Consider the following 19,442-nt stretch of genomic DNA (forward strand, 5'->3'; position numbering starts at 1 on the left):
ACTTGCAGGATAAAACTCAACCTAACTTTTCAAAGCCAAGCAGAGCTTTGCTAATATCACATCCCACTTCTTCAGAAGTCCATGTGCCCAGTCTGCATACACTCACACGAACAAGTCTTTGTTGCTCCCTTTCCTAGTGTTTTCTAGCCCTTTCTCTGACTGGCAGGCTGTTATTTAACCTTCGAGGACTATCCCAAATAGAAGTCCTTCGAAAGCTTTCTTTATTCTTCAACCCCCCAGCAGAATTAATAATTATAACTCAATATATCTACAATAGATTAGTTCACTAGATTATCACTACTCACTCCCAGGCCCCCTTTCCAAACAACAATCAAAAACCACAGGCATCATAGTGTTCACCCTGAAAACCCTAGCCCACACCCAGCACGTGGTAAGCTATACATGTTCATTAAACACTTGCTGTATAGACTTAGCTTTTGCCACACTTCATTTTGCTTATTTCCATTACAGCATGCAATTCACATCTCCTTAACAAGATTATAAATTCCTTGAGGCCAGAGCCTTTGTCACACTTCATTTGTATTCCCCAGCAGGCTTGCTCAATGCCAAACATAGTATTAACTAGTTAACTACTTAATTAATATTGTTGAAGTAAATTACTTTTTCTATGGTTTCTTTGATGAGGGTCTCTGGCAAGAGAACATTTTCACCTAAGATCAAAACAGAAATTACACCCAAGAGGGTCTCCTGGCAAGATGTGGAGAGACGGGCTATTTGTATCATTTGAGACAATACCTGTAAAAATAAAAGAAAAAACAATGCATACTTAGCAATCAGCTTTTTTATTGATTGACTGATTGATTGATTGATGGATTGCAGCTGGCCACTATGGGGATCTGAACCCTTCACCTTGATGTTAGAAGGCTGTGCTCTAACCAACTGAGCTAAAAGGCCACCCCGCAATCAGTTTTTAATAAACAAACTCTTAAGCATATTAAGCTGGAAACTCACTTTACAGACATCAGTAGGTTTGGTTATCTTTGATCCATTTCCATGTTTCACGAGTATCAGATATGCTTCTAACAACCTTTTTATCTGTTCAGAACTTTCACAACAGTTAGTTTTTGTTACTTTTGTACGTAGATCCAGGAGTGATTCCTGCAGAGACAGAATTTAACAGAGAGAATTACTATAAAATATCAAATCCAATAATGAAAATATCGTGTGACACAGTTCAACTTTTCACTTTCTTTTGCTTTGGGAGAAAAAACCACATTTACCAGGAGTCACTAATGATAATAACATCTAACATTTACTGAGTGCACTGTTCCAAATTCTTTACAACCATCCTCACGGCAACCCTGAGGTAAGGAATATTATTACTCGCATTTATCAGTTGAAAAGGCTGAGAAATAGAAACTTCAAATAACTTTCCAAAGTCACATCAGCAGTAAGTGATAAAGCCAACATTCAAACAGAGGAAGTCTGGCTCCAGAACCTTCCTTAACCACTACGTTCTACATCTCAAGATATCACATCAAATAAAAATAGTACAGGGGTGGAGGGAAGGTAAAGCTTAACATGTGTACAGAAGGATAAAGAAAATAGCCAAAAGATGATCTCCAGGAGTGCCCTGCAAAACCAAGAGCAACAGCAATGAACTCTTAGATTCCCTATTACATACCCATCCTTAAAAATTAGAACTTACTTGCAAACATTCAAAAAATGCACCAAAATTTTCCTTGTAGATGTACTGCACGGTGGATTTGACCATGTTTTTCAGTGTTTCTCCAACTAAAATCCATGGTAGCTGAGTTTCTGTTTCAGTAACTGGTCCTAGCTTTTGCAAAATTAGTTTCACGGCCTGTGGGAATGCAAGTCATTAAAACTGACATATAAACCCTTATTTTTAAGCAGTAAACTGTGATTTACCACCCTGATTATATTAACTACCTTAAAAATCTGGAATAATCAAGGATATGGCAACTTTGATAATCAAGTTAGCTATGTGTCCCAAAAGGAATTTCCAAACTAGGATGGGAAATTTTATAACTGTCCCCTCCCCACCCACCTTTGCCCAATAATCAATTTATGTTACCTCCTAATATTCAGGATGAAGACAGCAATGATTTTGTAAGTAAAAATATCTAATCACCCATGGCCTACACCAGGTAACCACTGCTATTAAGTCCCCTACTGCTCCCCATTTAGTGCTTTCGATTTATTCTAGGCTATCCTCCCTCCATATCACTTGCCTAATTCCTTTCTACTTTCTGTTTAATCCTTCCAAACAGACTCCAAGCACTCCTCCCCGTTACTTACCTGGCCTGTACAGGAGTGAAACATATTTCTAACTCCTTTGCACATTTCAAAGATCAATTGTCCAACTCCTTCTACTTTTTCTGGATGTTCATGAAGATCAAGAAACATTAAATTGAAAAGTGCATTTTTATCAGAGACCTAAAACGAAAAATGGAAATGGAAAATTACATTTATAACATAAACATATCCAAATGAAAAAATCTTATTTGTTATTCTCCATATTCATATTTAAATATACTTAAGAAAAAATTCTGAAAGCAAAAGACATTTGTAATGATATCAAACTACTATCATAGCATCCTCTTACTTGGAATGTCACACACGAGTGAATAATTCATTGGAAGGTACGTACGAGGAAAAACTATATAAGGCAACATTCTACCTTTTAAAGTAAATCATGTATTTGTATTTAATGAGCATAAAAGAAATTTCATACCAATGTTTTTGTCTTATTACAAAAGTCCTCTAAAGTTTTACTATGGAAATTTTAGACAAATACAAATGACACTACGTTGCCAGTTCCTTCTAGGAATCTATTACAATAATTCCCGTTAACCTCACTGTTCATGTATTTGCTGACTTGAAGTAGATAGCACTTTTGATATATATACACTGAAAGCTACCAAAAACCCAAATAACAATCAAAGAGTGACCCACGTTATATCACATTAATTAGTGAGCAAACAGAAAGAGAAATACTACATGTCTTCACTCACAACAGAGGCTAAAAAAATAAACTAATAAACAAAAAAAAAGAGAAAGAATGAATGATACCACAATCACAATAATACATCAAACTTTCAAAAGAAGAAGACAACTGAGGTTACCAGAGGTGGGAAGGCAGGGAGGTGGGTAAGGGAGGAACTAGTAAAAGGGCCATGAAAAACGATGACATTTTATAATGTTGAATATACTAATTATCCTGATTTGAGTACCACATATTGCACACAGGTATTCAACTCTGTACCCACAGATACACACAATCAAATGTTACAATAAAATAAAAATAATAATAATTCGTGAGCAAAGACTAAACCTTACAGTAAGATATATTCAAAACAGAAACAGGTTTCTGTTTATGTATAAAAAAATTCGTCCATAAAAACCACATGAAAAAATGATATCTGCTTTTATTCATCATATTCTTGATGGTTAACTAGCAATAAACATACAAAATATCAGACTAACCTTTCTCATCAAAAAAGTAAAGCTTTCAGCAGCAAAATTTCGTATATGTAGTTTTTTATGAGCCAGAAGTGTACTGTACATGCTATAAATGAGAAAAATAAGACATATTTAATTAATCATAGAATTTTAATAAGGATGTATATACTACATGTCAATGATACATCCAACATTGTGCTAGGTAAGCAAGGAATACACTGCAGGTATAAAATAAGTTTAAAATCTCATTCCATTACCTAGACACCCACATGTGGAACAGAAGATGAAGGCCAGAGAAGTTAAGAATCCTAGGACTAGTAGGGCTTGTCTTACAGGAAAGAGCCCATGAAAAGCTGAAACTCATGGAGTGCATATAATTAGGATAAAAATGAGAGCAAAGACAAAGCAGGCAGAAATGATCATGGTCAATAGATAAGGAGAAGGCTGGTCCCTCTAAAAGAGGAAGGATGATAGGGTTAAGGAGGGCAGATGCGAATAAAGCTGCCCAAGTAAGCGGGTAGCTCTGAACACCAAGCAGAGGGGCTCTAGCTTACATCTGTGTAAATACTTACTTCATTTCATCAGCCCAACAACTCTTATGGGATAGGTACTACTATTATCCCCATTCTGTACATAATGAAAATGAGGTAGTAAAGATAAGCAACTTGCTCAAGGCCATGCAACTGTACCTAAATGACTACTTGTATGATCACATTGTTTAAATCGGTCTCTCTAATGATAGAAGGACATGGAATTTTTCTCTCCTATTTTTGCCATATCCTCAGTACCTAACAACTCCTTGCTTACAACAAGTACTAATAAATATTGGCTGAATGACAAATGAATATTTTCAAAAAGACTATTTTGGCGGCAATATACAGGAAAAAATAAAGGAAAAAAGAAGAGGTTGGTAATCTAATTAGAAAGCTGCTCAAGTCATACAAGCTTGGGCTTAACGAGGCAAAAAAGAGGCTGGTGGCAGAGGGAAATGACATAGTATGGACCAGGAGACATTTCGAGAGTCCCCTCAATGGAGCCAAAGACCTTATAGTGGTCCACAAGACCCTTTACAATCTGACTCCCTTACTAATACTTCTCTGGCATCGCTTAATTACTCTCACCCTACACATGCTGCTCCACCCCCAGGACTTCTTGCTGCTCCTTGAACATGCCAGGCACGTGCTCAGGATGTTCTCTGCTTCCTAAAATGCAAACTTTGTGAAAAGAGGGATTTTTATCTATTTTATTTGTGATTGTATCTTAAGTGCCTGACACAGACAGTATTTGATAAATATTCACTGAGTGAGTACCTGAATAATAGAATCAAGAGGATTTGGAGTTCCTAAAGGCAACTGGGACAAAAATACCTCTAAGACACCAAGCCTCAGCAACGGGAAGAATGTTCATATCACTGATAGATAATGGGCAACCAAACAGGGCCTGGCATATTTATTGACACATGAATGAATATGAAGATAAAGTTTGGTTTCAGTAATACTCAAGTGAAAAAATCCAGGCTGTTGAAGAAGTCATATAAATTTAGAACTGAGGGACCTAACTTAGGAGACATAAAAATGACAGCTTTTATAACAACTGAAGTCATAATATCAAATCAACTATAATCCCCAATACTGTGGTTTGAATGTCCCCCCAAGTTCACATTGGAATTTAACTCCAATACGGTGGTGGAAGGTGGGACTTTTAAAAAGTGACTGGATTGCCAGTACTGCAGCCTTGTGGACCACTGTGGCTGGAGAATCAACTTTGTATAAGGAAATAATTAGGCACTGACCTGGATAGGTAGTTTGGATTCAGTCAGAAGCCAGAGAAAAAGGGAAAGGCAATTAAAAAGCATATTAAAGAAAAGAGTCACCTGTATATATTGGACATGTCCTTCACCATCAGTCTCCACAGGTACTTGTAAAGATATGACAGTGAGGTAAAAGCCCATTCTAATAACTCTGTGTCCTGAGTCTCCAGGATTGAGGTGATAGTCAGAAAAAAATCTTGAAAGTGTGGATAGAAATCTGTTTGCAGATCTCGTGCCAATTGTACAACCAAACTGGATTTAAAAAAGAAGAAACCAATTATCAGACATGTATATTTAAAAAAAGGCTGCAAATCTATTTAATGATAGTAGATGGCCTATGATCATAAAATTAAACCAAAATACTTCTAAATCAAATCTTAAGACTTAAGCAAAGAAATCAGGCAGGAAGGCACACTCCATCACAAGTTGTGGTCAATTGTTCATATAGCATCAAAAAAAAAATGAGGTTCTTTTAAGAGTTTATAACAAATGCAAAATTGTACCCCTAAGATCCTGCTTTTTTTTTTTTTTTTTTTTTTTTAAATTTTATTTTGTCGATTTACATTGTGGCTGATTATTGCTCCCCATCACCAAAACCTCCCTCCCTTCTCCCTCCCCCCCTCCCCCCCAACAATGTCCTTTCTGTTTGCTTGTCATATCAACTTCAAATAATTGTGGTTGTTATATCTTCTTCCCCCCATTATATCTTCTTCTAAGATCCTGCTTTACGGTAACGCACCTTTTCCTAATATTCTGATCTAACAGAAGAGGTATAAGTCTTCTTGTTCCAATATTACAAACACCCAATCTAAGGCATATGCAACTATGATCCAAGACCTTTCTTAAAATTCAGATAAACGCTGTCTAGCTTTCTTACAAATGCTACTTACTCCAAAAGGGGTTGATAGGCAAAACTGTTCTTAATTTGTAGGTGAGTCTTCAAACTCTGAACAATCTCGTTTTGATGGTAGACCAACTGATTGAATGATTGGCATTTGTCAATAACTTCTTTATAAAATTTCCCTGCGTAGAAAAAAAAAGAATATGTTCTGCTTTTCCATCATACTACTATTTATTTGTTTGGAACATATAAAGTATAAATTACAGGTGAATAAAACAGAAACAAAATAAAAAATACCAAAGTGTTCCGTAAGGTTCAATTCTCTCCATTTCAGCAGACCCTCAAAAAAGTAGGTTTCGACCTCCTGCCAAGATTAAAGCAATCCATTAATCAGATAACTCCAAGAAAACGGTTAACCAAAGTAAATAAGAATAATGACATATTAATATTATAAGATAATTATAGTCAAGAGCTTACAAACTCCTTTTAGTTTTTGTTTGTTTGTTTTTTAAAGGGCATTAACTAACACACTTAAAAAGCAATGAGAAGTATATCAAAGGGTGATTTATAGAAACAATGTTTTGTTGATTTGGTTTCAGCAAATAATTCCCTAAAACCAATATAATAGTCACACTAAGGAAACATTTTTTTTCTGTGTTTTATAATTTTAGGCACAAAAAAATGTGCTGACTTTTTACAGTTCTTTTATTCTGCCTTTGGAAATATGAATTACTATAGCCTTATGGGGAAGTAACTTGGCATTTGTATTAAAATTAAAAACAGCTATCTCCTTTGATCTAGCAATACTACTTTTGAAGATTATTTCTTATAAAATTTGCCAACATACAAGTATAAAGATATTTATTCAATTTTACTGTGATGAAGGGGAAACATAAAATGCCTAAATATCCAACAGCAGGAAAATGGTTGGAATAACTTATGGTCTATACATAGTAAGGTTTATTATGTGTCTACTAAACAGTTATATCTACATTGAACTAGAAGGATGTTGATGATATGCCCTCAAATTGATAAAAGCAAGTTAGTGAAGTGTATGGTAGGATCCAATTAAAAAAAACAAAAAACACAAAACAACAAAACCAAAAAACCCTCTATAAATATTTGCACATATTTGTATGATCAAGAGAGAAAAGTATGGAAGAATACACATACATTGAACTGTCAGTGTTGGTTTCCTTGGCAATAGGGGTGGGAAAAGTAAGATAACAGTCTTTTTCTAAGTTCACCACTGTGTGGTTTAGCTTGTTTACAGAGTATATGTTACTTTGTACTTGGAAAGGTAAAGCCAATAAATTATTACTGTGTGTGTGTGTATATGTCCCTGCATATGAATTAATAAAGAGAGAGAACGAACAGATAAGCACAAACACAAACAGCAGGCCAATCTTCTACAATCTCAAAAAAAAAAAAAAATCCTTAAATTGTGCTTTGGAAATCTTTAAAAAATAAAAATGAAATAAAATAAACAGGCAGAATAGAGAGAAGAAAGAGAATCCCATTAAGTTTTGCTCAGTGTCCCTTAAGGTAGAAGGGAAATACACATTACAGTTTAAAAGCTAAATGTAGAAGTCATTTCTATCCTAGCACAGTGACCTGCACATGTCAGCCATTGGTGATAGACTATTACATAGTCCTTTTAGAATGGGACTCTGCAGCGCCTCCCACCAAGAGATGGAGTCTATTTCCTCATCCCTTGAATCTGGCTTGTCCTTATAACTTCCTTTGACTAACAACATGCAATGGGAGTAATCCCATGACATCCAAAGCTAGGATTTATGAGGCCTTGTAGCTTGTTTTCACTCTCTTGGAAGGATTCGGCCATCATAAAAGAAGGCTAGGCTAGCTTACTAAAGAATAAGAGCCCATGAAGAGAACCAAGACCAACAAGCCCCACCAAATTGCAGGAATATGGATCTATAGCGGTACTTGGAATGCACATTGGAAAGAGTAAAGCTGGAACCACAAAAGTCAGCTGATTATGAAGTCAAGTTAACTGTCTAACACAGCATCACCCTTGGAACTTTCTGCAATGATGGAAATGTTCCATATCTGCACTTTTCCAATATGGTAGCAACTAGCCACATATGGCTATCAAGCACTTGAATTTTTGATTTATTGTACTTCGATTTAAATCTAATTTGCCATATGTCACTAATGAATTAGACAGCACAGGTCTAGTGCATTTCATGTTCATAAAGGAATGACATAAAAAACAATTCCCTTCAACTAACAGGAGAAACTAAAACACCACCTATGTACACTTGAAGACTGGCTAACATCACATTCTCTTACCTCATCATAGCTTGCAGTTCTATCAATCCGGTGAATAATATCGATATTCACATTCCCCAGTCGTTCAGCAAACGTAAGAAACTGGGGAGAAAAGCATAATTAAAATACATCATCATTTCATACTTATCACATCCTGAATATCTGTTTGAGTGCTGTATAGTAAGCACATGTGGGCAATTTCCTTGTGAAAGTGGAAAGTTTAAAGCTTCAATAAGCCTCCTTGTACTTATCATTATAAATAACAGTATACTTTGCTTGTAATCCAGACTTGTGTTTTTTAAGAATCATAAAATGTTTAACTGAGTTTTGAAACTAAAAGCAGGCATCACTGATCAATCACAAATAAACGTAAATGCAAACTGAAAGACATACCGCCTTTAACAAATGTACTGCGTTACTATTCGAAGATAACGAATACTTTCATGAATATGTTTGCATACATTAGTTCAACTTCGTCATTTCAAATAAAATTTCGATCCTTGACTGATGAACCGAGGTGAACGCTGGCGATTGGCTTCCCTAGATCTGTTAGATTTGATACCCAGCTACAAGCACAGGGATCTGGCTAAGACTTTGCAACAAAAGTTTATTTAAGCTGATACAGACCTATGGTTGCATCGTAACTAACATTTGGAAAGAAACTATAAAAGGGCAAGTGCAATAGTGGCCATTAGCTGATAATCACTTACCTCTTCTCGCCGGCCCGCCCCCCCACTTCGGTCTCTAAAGATAAAACAGCAGGGGAGAATCGTTCCTAAGCAACCTCCTGGAATAATGAATTTAACTCTGCACTGAAGGGAATTCCCAAGACGGGCCAGGCCCACAAACCATAGGTGAAATCTGCTGTTCAGACTTCTTTCCTTCCCCATCCTATGTTTACTACATCCGGAGAGTCTCCCACTTCCGCCGGAGCCTCCAGGCCAGAGACTCACAAACGGTCCAGAACTCTGTAGCCCCGGGAGTCCGGCTCAGAGCCAGTCTCACGGCGGAGACAGCAGGGACCCGCGGCCCTTGCCCAAGCTCCCGCGCTCACCCGGTAGGTGTTCTCGGTCTTGTGGGAAACGGGCTTAGTTTTCATGGCTGCAGAGGGGCAGTGCCCGCGAGGGCTTCGGGAGGGTCGAAGGGATGCAACCGACGGTAGGAAGGAGAAAGTGGCTCACACCCTCTTACTCTCCGATTCCCAGGTGCCCAGACTTTCCTCACGTGCGGCTTCAGCCCCTGGGAGCCGCCATGTTGGATACGGGAGGTGCCTGAGCAGATCACGTGGGCGGAAAAAGCGGACGGAGCAGGCGCACCCTCCCCTGGGAACTGGCAGTAGGCGGGGCGCGAGGGGGCGGGGCGCGAGGGGGCGGGGCGCGAGGGGGCGGGGCGCGAGGGGCGGGGCGCGAGGGGGCGGGGCGCGAGGGGCGGGGCGCGAGGGGCGGGGCGCGAGGGGCGGAGCGCGGCGGGTATGGGCGTGCAGCGTTCTTCGCACTCTCATCAGTAAAGGTTTATCAGAAAAATGTGCATTTTCATTATAAAAGAAAACATAACCGTCATCATTATCAGCTAACAAAAACTGTCCCTCACTAAGTACCCTGCACCGTGCAAATCCCTTCCATCCTTAATTTCACAGGTAAGTTCATTGTGAATGTTAAGTAAATATAGAGGAGTTACATTTATGCTGTTTTGACTGAGAGGAAATCAAGGTGTACAATCGGTAAGTGGCGGTGTTCAATCAGACTCCAAGCTCTGATACTCTTATCCACTAGGCTCTAAATAAAATTGGAAAATAGATAAGGAGTTTTAAAGAAAAATCTTTTAATTTCATGCACAACCGCTGTTAACGTTTTGGTGTTCTTACTACCACTTTAATGTCTATGCATAGCATAATAAACATAATTGTATACGTACACATACACACAATTTTTTTTTTTTTTTGGTGGCTGGTGAGTGCTGGGAACAAAACCCTTGACTTTAGAGTTACAAGGCCATGCTCTAATCAAGTGAGTAACCAGCCAGCCTATACACACAATTTTAAATATAATTTTTAAATATAATTTTTCTCCCACTTATTTATTCATTCATTCATTCAACAGCTATTTCTGGAGAATCTACTTTGACCAGACACTGTTCTGGGAGCTGAATAAGAAAGACAATAATAGTATTAACAATTCTGTTTGGAAATATTTAGTCTGAGCTGCATACATGTTAGATAGTCAAAGAGAGATGTGAAGTAAACAATTGAATACATTCCTTACAGAGCTAAGTGTAGCAGTGAGGGCTGGAGGTGTGACTTAAGTACCTTAACTGCACCTGAACACCTGAAGTGTGAAGTATTTGTGACTGCGAAAGAAAGCCAGTAAGGTAGAAACATGGCATGGAAGCAGAGCCAGTGGCCAACTATACTGAAAGTTGAGGATAGAGAACTGGGTGCTAGATCTGACAAGGTGAAGATCACTGATGACCGTGACAAGTAAAGTCTAGCTGGAGGAAAGGAAGTGAAATATGTGTGGATTAAGAAGTGAAATATGCCAAAACAATCCTGAGCAAAAAAAATAAAGCCGCTGGCATTACACTACCTGATTTCAAATTAAACTACAAAACTATAGTAACCAAAACAGCATGGTACTGGCATAAAAATAGACACTCAGACCAATGGAACAGAATAGGGAACCCAAAAATCAACCCGCATAATTACAGCCAACCGATCTTTGACAAAGGCAACCAGAATATACATTGGGGAAAAGACTGCCTCTTCAATAAATGGTGCTCGGAAAACTGGACATCCATATGCAGAAGAATGAAACTAGACTTGCACCTCTTGCCATGTATCAATATCAACTCAAAATGGATTAAAGACTTAAAATATAAGACCTGAATCTATAAAACTACAGGAAGTAGGTCTGGGCAAAGACTTTATGAATAAGACCCCAAAAGCACAAGCAACAACAAAAAAAATAAATGGGATTATAGCAAACTGAAAACCTGCATAGCAAAAGAAACAATCAACAGACTGAAAGACAACCTATAGAATAGAAAATATTTGCAAACTATACATCTGACAGGGATTAGTATCCAGAATATACAAGGAACTCAAACAACTATGCAGTAAAAAAACCAAATAACCAATTAAAAAATGGGCAAAGGAGCTGCATAGACATTTTTCAAAGGAAGACATACAAATAGCCAACACGTACTTGAAAAAATGCTCAGCATCACTATTATCAGGGAAATGCAAATTAAAACCACATTGAGATATCATCTCACCCCAGTTAGACTGGCCATAATCAAAAAGACAGAATAGCAAATGCTGGCAAGGATGTGGAGAAAGGGGAACTCTTCTACACTGTTGGTGGGACTGTAAACTACTAAAACCACTGTGGAAAACAGTATGGAGGTTTTTCAAACAACTACAGATAGATCTTCCATATGACCCAGCAATTCCACTTCTGGGTACATACCTAAAGGAATGGAAATCACCATGTCAAAGTGATACCTGCTCTCCTCCTATGTTCATCGCAGCTCTATTTACAATAGCCAAGATACGGAACCAATCTAAAGGTTCATCTATGGATGACTGGATAAGGAAAATGTGGAATACTACTCATCCATAAAAAAGAATGAAATTCTGCCATTCACAGCAACATGGATGAGCCTGGAGAAAATTATGTTAAGTGAAATAAGTCAGACACAGCGAGAAAAATACCGCATGTCCTCACTCATAAGTGAGAGATAAGAGAGAAAGAAGGAAGGAAAGAAAGATCATGGTGGTGCTTTGGACTTGCAGAGGGAGAGAACAGACCTAGGGTTGCCAGGGATGGGGAGGTGCAGGGGGGAGAGCATTGGGGAGAGATTGGGTGGGGGACATGGGGAATAATTGCAATTTGAGGTGGTGGGCATCCTGTTAGTATTGATCCAAGCATCACATCTTGGGCACCAGTGCTGATGCTCTGCTCTGTGCCCCATGAATATGTATAATCAATTTTTTTAAAAAGTGAAATATGTGTGGATTAATAAAGTTATCAGAGTTGAGGAAGTGGACATAACACTTTCAGATAGTTGTTAATGGCATTATCGCATTGACATTTTTCTATGTCATCACAGGGTTGTTCTAAATATTTTAATGGCTCCGTAGCATTTATGGAGTTTTTTTGTTTGTTTGTTTGTTTTTTAATAATAAAACATTTAAATGTCCAATGTTTGTTTGGTTTCTTGTAGGCTGATAATTGGCCTTTTTTTTTTTTTTTTTTTTTCTTCTTCTTTAAGTGGTTCTTTGCCTTTTATGGGTCATAGATCATTCAGGGAAGTCTAAGAAAGCAGAAACTGTAAAACTACTAAATGACCTTCTCCCCAGAAAAATGCAAATAAGCTCATTCACACTAAAATATGTAGATGATTTCAGACAATTAAAAGCCTGCAGTTACCTGAGGGTAAGAGCCTTCACTTTCAGCAATGTTCCCAACCTATTGACAAAATCACTTCCACATAATTGTGCCCTTTTTCTTCTTTTATTTATTCTTGGTAATGGAGATAATGGGACAATAGGGCATGGAGAGAAAAATGAAAAATCAAGGAAACTAGAAGAACCGACACAAGTTATGTTAACCATTTATCTTTTGCATTGTTACTCATTATGTGATCCTCATACACTGACTTAACTCTGATTGGTTCAACAATATGTCACTATAGCATGGTGGTTGAGAGCATGGATACTGTTCGATATTCTGTTCGAATTCTGGTTCTGCCATTTATTAGTGATGTGACTTTACCTTCTCTGAGCAACATTTGCTTATACGTAAATGGAGCTAACAAAAGTACCTACCTCATAGATGGTTGTTGTGCAGAGTAAATAAGCTAATGAATGAAAGGAGCTTGGGATGGTGCAGGCAACCCTTGACAAATTACTTAACCTTTCTGAGACCCAACTTCCTCATCTATAAAAAGGTGGTGATGATAATACCAGTCTTTCAAGGTATTGTGTTAGTGAACAGAGCATGAAATAAATGTTTGCTGAATAAATAAATTGGCCATTTGTCCTCTACTATCTGGCTACCTGACAAGTTCCTGAAGGGCAGAAACCATGTACTTTCTCAACCTGTGTCACCAGTGTGTCCCTTGAACTTAAGAGTTGTTTAACGAATGTTTGTTGAATTAACAAAGAATTCAGTACTTTAACTCTGACAAACAAGAGTAATATAACTTCCTCATTGGATGTGAGTTGTGTCCCAAAATTTTTAAAATCTCTCCCAAAGCTAAGATTCTGAGGTTCTATGGAATATCCAAAGCAGCAGTGAAAAGCACCACTGTTTCCTTCTGAAGTGGCAGTGTGCTAGGCCCCAGCTTTTTCCCTCTGTGTCAGCGCCCCGAATACCCCATAACATCCTTTATTTCCTTTTCCCACTATGGCTCTGCCTGCCCCACCCATTCCAGCCAGGAAATTTATTCACATAACTCCCTCATTCTTCTTAAACTTTATCAGGAGCTCGTGGAAGTTTTGCCTTTTAATCTTTGTTTCCTTATTGCCCAGCACACTGCAATTTCAAGCCCAGGGGACCTTAAGAGCACATGAGCCGTTTACCCATCCTAGAAATCCAGAGAAAGCTTCTAGGTGGAGGTGACATCTAAGTTGAGACCTGGAAGATGAATAGGAGTTAGCCTGGCAAGGGTGTTGCATGAATATTAGTAGTGTTATCTAGGTCGGGGGAACAGTGCTGCAAAGGTTTCAAATGCTTGAGGCAAATTTGGTTATTTTTAGTTCTTAAGCCAAAGCCATATTCTGTCAAGTTAGCATTGGTCATTGGTGTCGTCCTTAACATTTGTGGACTAATAAAAAGGAAAGAATAGGGACAAGGTGAAACACAGAGGTGTTTGTTTCCTTATCTGTAAAGTGGGGGCAACAGTTAATATGAAGCTGTTGAAAGATTAATACATTGTATGCGATAGTCTGGAAGGGGACACGACTGCCTGGTGGTGTGATCTTGTCTAGAAAGGGACTCAAGGGGTGCTAGGTTCAAGCCAGAAAGATCTGACTCAGAACAAGGGACCAAGGAAGTGAGATCTCATATCAATAGAGGGGAGTGAATGAAAGAGAAGAGAACAGAAAGCAAACGTTTCACTAATTTTTTCCTTTTCTTCTTTTAAAATCATGTCATTTGAATCATAAGTGTTAGCAATTCTTCACTGTGGTAGTAACGTAAAGCTGATCCACAGATCATGCCCTTCCTGAGAGAACTGTATACTGTTCACAGTTGTGTGTAAATCAGGAGCCAGTAGGAGCAAGGAGTTTGGTTCAGAAGAATAGCTGGGTCCCAGTTCTAGAATTTTCCATGTATTAGCTGATGACTGGACGAGTGACTTAAGCTCTCTGAGCCTGTTTCCTCATCTTTAAAACAGAAATAATAACCAGTTCTGCCTTTTCACTTACAGGTTGGTAAGATCATTCGATATAAAATGGGCCAAAGTCTCCTGTAACCAATACAGAGCTATATAAACATTAATTATTATTACTGATTGCCTTTCAGTTACGTGATCACTTTTAATGCTGGAACCACTGAGCTTCCTCCTTTTCTACTTGTTTAAAGCTCAGGCCTTAGAAACATTAGATCATAAACTGCAAATTTGTGGGCTTTTTAAGCCTAGGGTAGCCCACAGGTAAGTTTTGTTTACCAAACAATATTCGTGAAGTATTTTAATTGCTTAAAAATCTGAAGATTCCAGATAAAAATCCAGATTTCTAACTTCTCATGAAAAATCAAGAAATCTACAACACCAGACCCACATTTTGAAAAGCAACAATCATCTGGAGTTGACTAACAGCCCTTTTGATGCAACCAGTTCTCTTCTGTCCACACTGCCCCCCTCCTGCTATCCTACCCCTGGTCCATACAATGACTTAAGGTGTCCACCTGGCCCCTGTAGGCAGTTCAGTTTGCAACCCCTATGTTAAACTGATCCTCTAGCGGAAGACTATTCTTGTTTTTGGTTTCAAACATGCCACAAATTGTTGCTGTGGCTGCTGCTGTTTTTATTATTTAATATAGTGAGTGACTCACATTTTTACAGGGCAGTTGGTGCCTGGACTCTGTGACCAGGCCTCCCAGGCTCACACACTTGCTCTGCTGTTGCTATGTGAAACCCGGTTTACTTATCTAAAAAATAGAGGGAATACTATTGCCCTTCATGGAGTTGTTATAAGGAGTCATAATCTAATATGTTAGTTCTCAAAGTGTGGTCCTTGACCAGCAGCATCAGCATCTGATGGGAACTTTGATAGAAATGCAAATTCTCTGGTCCCCACTCCAAACCTACTGAATCAGAAGCTCTGGGGATGGGACCCAGGCATCTGTGCTTTCACAAGCCTTCCAGGCGATTCTGATGCAGGCTCCAGTTTGGGAATCACTGACTTAATGTACGCTAAAGCACTTAGAACATTGACACATACCATGTACTCTAGAAAGTGCTTACTATTATTACTGTTTAGTCTTTATGTAAGTGTTTGCTGTCATCACCATTTAATTCTCCTATCCATTTCTATGAGGCAGGTAGTGGTTTCCTCATTTTAAATGTGAGGGATCTGAGGCTCAGCGAACTGCTAAGTGGTGGAGAGATTTGAACCCGGGTCTTCCGACTTCAAATTCAATGCTGTTTTCGTGTCCCCACACTGCCCCACATCTTAGGAGTGTGAGCTAGGAGGGGCAGATCTAGAGAAATAAATGCTTGGCTGTTGTGTAGATATTTGTAGAGTTCCTGACGGCATTTGTTCTCTCTTCTTCAGGAGACAGCATCCTGGTTTTCCTTTGAAAAATCACTCTTCCCTCACATTCTTAGTGTCTGAGGTTCAGGTTAGGTGCCAGAGAGGGCCTGTGTCCTAGGCTGTACTTCCTTGGCTAAGGAACTGGTTCAGAGATGGGCATTTGCCTCAAGCTGTGCCAAGAGCCCTACCTGACTTTTTGCTGGAGCTATAGGGAAAGAGGTGCTTCTTTTTCTGGATTTGCCACGATGATAGGAGCCCGAAGGTGTTGGTGGTCATTGTCGTCACTTCATGGAGAGGTCTGCCCAAGAATGAAGCCCATGCAAAGTAAAACAGGCGCCAGGGTAGCGGGAAATGAGAGAGAGAGAATATGCACTGATGAGCTTACATGAGCCACTGGATTCATCCAGTCCTTGGATTTTTCATTTACCTTAGTGCGTTAGGAGATTGTGGCAGAAACTGCTGTTGTTCCACAGACTTCATTCTCCTTTCATCTTTTAGAAAAAGAACCCCTGTCTCAAGTTTTAGCTGGTTATGCATCTGTGCATTACAGGCTACCTTTCCCCAGCCTTCTTCCACCCCACCCCCAACCCCCTTGCATCTAGGTATAGCCTTGTGACCAAGTTCAGGCTAATGGGATAGGAGTGGAAGTGACTTGTGTAACTTCTAGGTCATCTGTTGAAAGATAAATTTGCTTGTCTTGAACACTTTTTTTTCTTTTTCCCTCTGGTTGGGGAACATCATTGAGTGGAGCATCATTGGAAGCCAAGAGTGGAAGATGGCAAAGCCCCTAGCTTTAGACTGTTCAATTCTTGACTGTTGACAAGGGAGGGAAATAAACTTCTATTTAATATAAGCCACTTTGTTTTTGAACTTTTTTTGTTATTGTAGCTTAGCTGGTACCAAATTCAGGGAACACCAGGGCAAAGTGGGGGGAGTTTGCTACATTATAAAAGGCAGGCAGGGAAGGTCTCCCTGATAAGATGACATTTAAGCAGAAATCTGAAAAAAGGGAAGGAGTGAGCCTCAGGGCTATTTGGACAAAGACAGGCAAAGGAACAGCAAGTGCAAAGGCCCTGAGGCAGGACCGAGCTCCAGCCTGGTTCAGGAACAGCCATAAGCCCAGCATGTCTGTAACACAGTAAGTGAAGAGGAGAGGAAATAAGAGGGTACATGGGGGAGCAGATCACACAGAGCCTTATAGGCCATCATAGGAAATTCCAGACACAGTCTCTTAGCAAAGAGCTGACAGAGTCCCAAGGCAAGGACAATGGAAGGGTACATGCAAGAGGATGGTGTCAGATGACTGTGGGACCAGAGAAAGGAAGATTGCCATCTCCTTCTGGAGCATCTCTAAGTTGAGCTGGGCTTATATTCATAGGGAATTCTAGAGACAAAGACATTGTGGGGCTCCACAAATACCCTTAGATGTATTCTCCTAATCAAATACTACATGTATAATCAAATGTTCTCTGGAAGGATACATTTTCCAGAGATTCAGTGGGGATTTAACCCAAGTGGTGAGTGATGCCAGACTAAGAAATGATCAGACCCCTTCATGTCCATACATCCCGCAAGAGCTACACAGTCACAGAATTATAAGCATTCATCAAATTTTCATTTTACAGACTAGGGAAACCCAGAGAAAGAAAATAACTCACCCAAGATGACATAAGAAACTGATAGTGGTACTGGAAGCAGAATCCTAACCCCCAATTTAATAAGATTTCCATTAAAATCAACTTTAATTCATGCTAGGTACAAGAAGTGTTGGTGGTGGATATTTCAAATTACAAAACAATTCTAATGACGCTGAACTGGGTTTGGTTAGAGAATCCATTATTTTATGTCAGCTGCAGGTTTTCTTTTCTAATGATTCTTTTTGCAAAACATCATGGAATTAAAAAAATTGCCCTTATTACACACAAATCAGATAATCTGGATGGAGATAATTAGTATTAATAAGGCCTCTTATTTATAAAGGACTTCGAGATTTTCAAATAGTTTAGCATCCATCATCTCCTCTGATCTTCATAGCAGCCCTGTGAGGCAGGCAGAGTAGATGTAATTTCCATCATATCATACAGGAAGAAATAAAATAATCCCAGAGACAGTAAGTGACTCAGCCGAGGTCATGCACTTTTGCTTAATGGTGTCAGACTTTCTTACTCCAGCTCCGAAGCACTTGGCACCACATGCATCTTCCCAGGTGATTAATAGCTGGCACTTTATAGCTCTTACTACACACCAGACACTGTTCCAAGTGCTTTGCATATAATGACTCATTATCTTCCCAACTAGGTACTCTATTATTATCCCCATTTACTGATGGGAAAACTGAGGCACAGAGAGACTGAGTAGCTTGCCCAAGGTCACACAGTCTCACAAAACAGTCAGAGCTGAGACCCAAACATATGTAGGCTGTGTTCAGAATCTGTGCTCTGAGCCACAGTACTCTGCTACCTCTCCAATTAAGAGGACTTGGAAGCAATTTTATGAGTCAGGTAGCTCATGGGCACACTTCAAGAGTCTTCAAGATCAAGTTCAGATACCCCATAGCTCCTATGATTGTTGCAAGCTCTTCCTTTATGTGTATGGCCACCTGGCATTATTATCCACGTATGTGAGAGATAGATGTGATCAAAAATTGAGTTTTAAACCATTCATCTGAGTGAGGTGGAAGAAGCATCATGTATTTCAACAGCTACTTTGGCATCAGTATTGAAAAGGTTTTACAGATGAGAGTGAATGACCTTCCGTTCTACAGAAGAATTAGTGCTTAGCAATCATCACTCACACTGTTTTTCATTAATTCCTTAATAATATGGAGGATTATAGTAACCATATGCCATTTTCATCTATTCTCCCCTCTTTTGATAGCACTACCTCAATTTTCTTTTAAGAAATTCCCTCTTTGTTCATTCTCAATCTACATTGTTTTGATACCAAGACATCCCATTTCCAGGGTTGGATACATGACCCAGGTCCAGACTATGACAGTATATCCCTTTGGAAAAAATAACTGATAGATTCAGGGAATGGTATGTGATCCTAGTCAGTCCAGTGAAAGTTGGCCCTGGGACTTTTATGGAAATTATTCGGAAGCAGGCACCCTCTTTCTGCTTAGTGACTAATACAGCAGAGTACAAGCTGAAGGCTGCTGGCGGCCCTCTTGCCCTCATGAGGGAGAACTTGCACGAGAATGAAGCTAAGACAGGCAAAAGTTGAACCAAGAGATGGAGAAAAATACAGGTCCTTGATGCCAAATTTCGGACTTTAGATCTCACTGTGTCTAGATT

General features: G+C 39.1%; 1 protein-coding gene across 2 annotated transcripts in view; it reads right to left on the reverse strand.

The window, feature by feature from the left end:
• Positions 1-9,635, reverse strand: part of UTP20 (UTP20 small subunit processome component) — a 97,346-nt gene extending 87,711 nt beyond the window's left edge. For both annotated transcript variants that reach the window (XM_063076343.1, XM_063076342.1), the window contains exons 1-10: positions 9,445-9,635; positions 8,412-8,492; positions 6,396-6,462; positions 6,148-6,280; positions 5,321-5,509; positions 3,472-3,553; positions 2,284-2,421; positions 1,670-1,825; positions 973-1,119; positions 622-756 (exon numbers count right to left, since the gene is read on the reverse strand). In XM_063076343.1, the coding sequence (XP_062932413.1) occupies positions 622-756; positions 973-1,119; positions 1,670-1,825; positions 2,284-2,421; positions 3,472-3,553; positions 5,321-5,509; positions 6,148-6,280; positions 6,396-6,462; positions 8,412-8,492; positions 9,445-9,489 (1,173 nt within the window). In that variant the 5' untranslated portion in view covers positions 9,490-9,635. The remainder of the gene's footprint in view (positions 1-621; positions 757-972; positions 1,120-1,669; positions 1,826-2,283; positions 2,422-3,471; positions 3,554-5,320; positions 5,510-6,147; positions 6,281-6,395; positions 6,463-8,411; positions 8,493-9,444) is intronic.
• Positions 9,636-19,442: the final 9,807 nt, after the last annotated feature.

The sequence above is a fragment of the Cynocephalus volans genome, chromosome 12 (assembly GCF_027409185.1).
Source record: "Cynocephalus volans isolate mCynVol1 chromosome 12, mCynVol1.pri, whole genome shotgun sequence".
NCBI classification, from domain to species: Eukaryota; Metazoa; Chordata; class Mammalia; order Dermoptera; family Cynocephalidae; genus Cynocephalus; species Cynocephalus volans.